Consider the following 3244-nt stretch of genomic DNA (forward strand, 5'->3'; position numbering starts at 1 on the left):
ACAAGTAATGCATCTTTTCACACTTCAGGCTTCATGAAGAAGGAATTTTCTTCTTCTTCTTCTTCTGTAGGTAACTATTGGTATGAAATATCTTCTGGGTATATCCTGGATGTTGCCATTGCTTCCCTCTGGCCACTTAATCTGCCAAGTGGAACCACATGAATATCCTTCCTCTCTCTCTCTCTCTCTCTCTCTCTCTCTCACACACACACACACACACACACACACAGTTCAATCAAAAGCCAAGAATTGGGAACCCCAAAGTACAAAAATGAAAGCCAAGAGTTGTCAAAAAATCATAGACTTGCTTACCAGGCTTGATCCCAGATGAAGGGATGATAAAGCAATAATAATAATGAGGAAGAAGGAAGAAGGAAGAAGAAAAAAGTTCAGGTTTAGGAAGACTAGTTTGAGCAAAAGATATACACATAGATTATAAGAAGATAAAATGAGTACAATATAAGGATAAAAATACATCAAATCAGACCAGTTACAGGAGAACCCATTTTCCTTAATCAAAGGATACTCAAATCCTATTCTGAAAAACCAGAATGAAACTTCCTACAGCACCTACCTCACCTTAGATATTTTTCTGTATCTTTGATCTTTACCCATATTACATCCACAAAAAAAAGAGAGGAAGAAAACAGCAGACATAGACTAATGTGATTGATCCTAGAACACACACAGACAATGAACTTGTTGAACTTTCTGCCCTTTTAACCTGAAGCCGATGCTCTGGAAACTCCACAGCTTCACACTTGCCCAGACAGACCCTTTCACAACATACTCCTTTTTACTAACAGTTATTTATATGGGAAAATACCCATGGTTGGCTTAGATTAGAAGCTAAAACACATCCAGAATGATCTATGAAAAAATTGAAATCAAAAGAGTCAACCTCCACACACCAGGTTTTCTTCCCAAACTGCAAGTTCAGAGTTGTTTGGTTGAAGAATCATCACCATCTGGATCATCCCAAGGTTGCCCAAGATCATTAGTGACGATGGCTGTGAAATCATCATCCCAATTCCAGAATTGGGAAGAATCCATTAAACTTCCGCTAGTAGTAGGAGGGACTTGAAATGGCATTGCCGTCGATACTGTGGTGGCGATGGTAGTGTCGGCGGAGGAGGTGGTTGTGCTGATGGGATCCTCGGCTGTTCCCATTTTGATTGGGTGACTGTACACATTTGGAGAAGAGAAGGCTCCGGTGAAAGAAGAGGAAATCAAAGCTGATGGGTTGTTGTCAAAATTAAAGGGAAAGTTTGGAAGAAGAGGTAAAGACAACGTCGAACCCAAGAAGCCACTGCTGCTGCTGACGTTGACGTCTATGTTGAAATCTGGAAGCTGCTGCGATGATGTTGGAGGCAGCATTGCCTGGTAGAGGATCTCTGATATGCTCTTCTGATCACTGAAAGGAAGAGAGAGATTCTGTTGCAGAGATTGAATTCCCAAATTGTTGTCGTTAGAATTCTTGGCCCGAAGATTGGGGGTATTTGTGGTGGCGGCGGAAGAGGAAGAGGAGTTTGATGTCTTGAGACGCTTGTTTTTCCGGCCGCCGCCGACAGGGACATTGCGGAGAGTACCTCCTTTGGTCCAGTGCCTTTTACATGTCTTGCAGAAATGGCGTGGCTGTGATTTATTGTAATTGTTGTAGTAACAAAATTTGGTGTTTGTTGAATCACACCTTGGACACCTCAACGGCGGTGTCGATTGTTGTTGTTGTTGTTGTTGCTGAGGAGGTTTTGGAAGCTCCATTAATGATCTTGACTGCAACAAACTCTGGCTCCAATCCAGAACATCAACCGAAACTTGCTTCGAGCTCAGGCCCATCGACCCTGCTCCCCGATCAAAAAGGCTAAAACCCCAGATAGAGGAAAGATCAAAATCAAAGTAAAAGTAAAGGATGGACTAGCTCTTGGATCGAGGGATGAGAAGAAGAAGAAGAAGAAGACAGATGAATCTGAAGAACAAAAGGAATATAAGATTCTTCCTCTTCAACCGCACCGCGTCCTGTTCAGAAGTAACCCAATAAAACTGGACACCACCACCACCACCACCACCTCCACAACCAACACCACAAGAAGAGATGCGATACTGAAGAGAAGCTAGCATGTCGAGGAATGAGAATCTCCTTCTCTCTCTATCTCTATCTCTCACTATCAAATTCTAAACTAATCTGCAAGTCCCTACAAAGTCTATCTGTAAAGGGTAAGAAGAAGAATCGGAAGAAATCTGTCTTGTATAATTGTATGGGATGTGTGGAAGCAGAAGAGAATTTCTTGAATGGATAAAAGATTAATATTTGAGAACCAAGTCAGAATTGAGAAAACGAACTTCTCCTTTGTTTTCTTTTCCACAAGAACAATTTGGGTTCCATTTCCATTTACTCTCCCTTCACAGTTTTATAATGGGAGTGAGGGACAGAGCCAGACAGAGCAAAGTGAGCTAGAGATAGTTCCTTAACCCTTAAGGACTCAATACTTCAATAGGTTAAATTATATATTATTGACACGTGGATCTTCTCCACTTCCATCTTACTTACCCCCTACTATAATGAATGTTGAGTACCACCATTATTTTGCTTCCGGTATTTTTATTTTTTATCAAATCGTTATCAAGTGGTATCAGAGTAACAAATTTATTGTATGAGAACTCAATCAATCTGTCTTCAAGGATGCAATCCAAGAAGATTTTAACAACTCTCACATGGAATCAAAGATGGGAAAATCTTAATAACTCTTGTGTGGAAGAGAATGTTGAAATTTTATATGACTAGTTTTTGACGATGAATTTTACATAAAAGATTTTCTTTAATTAATTTAATGCTCAATTAATGAACCAATAATTAAAAGAACCTAGATACTTGCATTCATGTATTGAGATACATGTCCAAAGTCCTCTTAGTCTTTGGATCACTAATTGAACATCTAGTTAATTGGAGAAGAACCAAATTCGAATTCTATCCAAGTGGCCAAAGCACTAACATGCATGAATTTAAGGAACGATATTGGTATCGATATCTATCAATACTGATCTAATATCGATTCGTATTGGATTGGATCAACTCAATGTGTCGATCGATTTTGTCTTTACTTTTTTTTTTCAGTACTAATTTTTTAGTATTTTATCCTGAAATAATGGAAATAATCGTTCCGGATCAATGAGAGATGAGGCCGATAGGACATCCCTGACAGGTTGAGCAATAGAGGAAATCCTGTCTCAATCCCCTTGTGATGTG

At 39.6% G+C, this 3244-nt stretch overlaps 1 protein-coding gene across 1 annotated transcript; it reads right to left on the reverse strand.

Annotated features, from left to right (window-relative positions):
• Positions 1-408: 408 nt before the first annotated feature.
• LOC122073168 (dof zinc finger protein DOF5.3-like) lies at positions 409-2416 on the reverse strand. The gene has a single exon (XM_042637706.1). It carries the CDS (start codon positions 1834-1836, stop codon positions 937-939), a length of 900 nt encoding a protein of 299 aa, XP_042493640.1. The 5' UTR covers positions 1837-2416; the 3' UTR covers positions 409-936.
• Between the last annotated feature and the right edge of the window lie 828 nt (positions 2417-3244).

This window comes from Macadamia integrifolia, chromosome 3 (genome assembly GCF_013358625.1).
Source record: "Macadamia integrifolia cultivar HAES 741 chromosome 3, SCU_Mint_v3, whole genome shotgun sequence".
Taxonomy (NCBI): domain Eukaryota; kingdom Viridiplantae; phylum Streptophyta; class Magnoliopsida; order Proteales; family Proteaceae; genus Macadamia; species Macadamia integrifolia.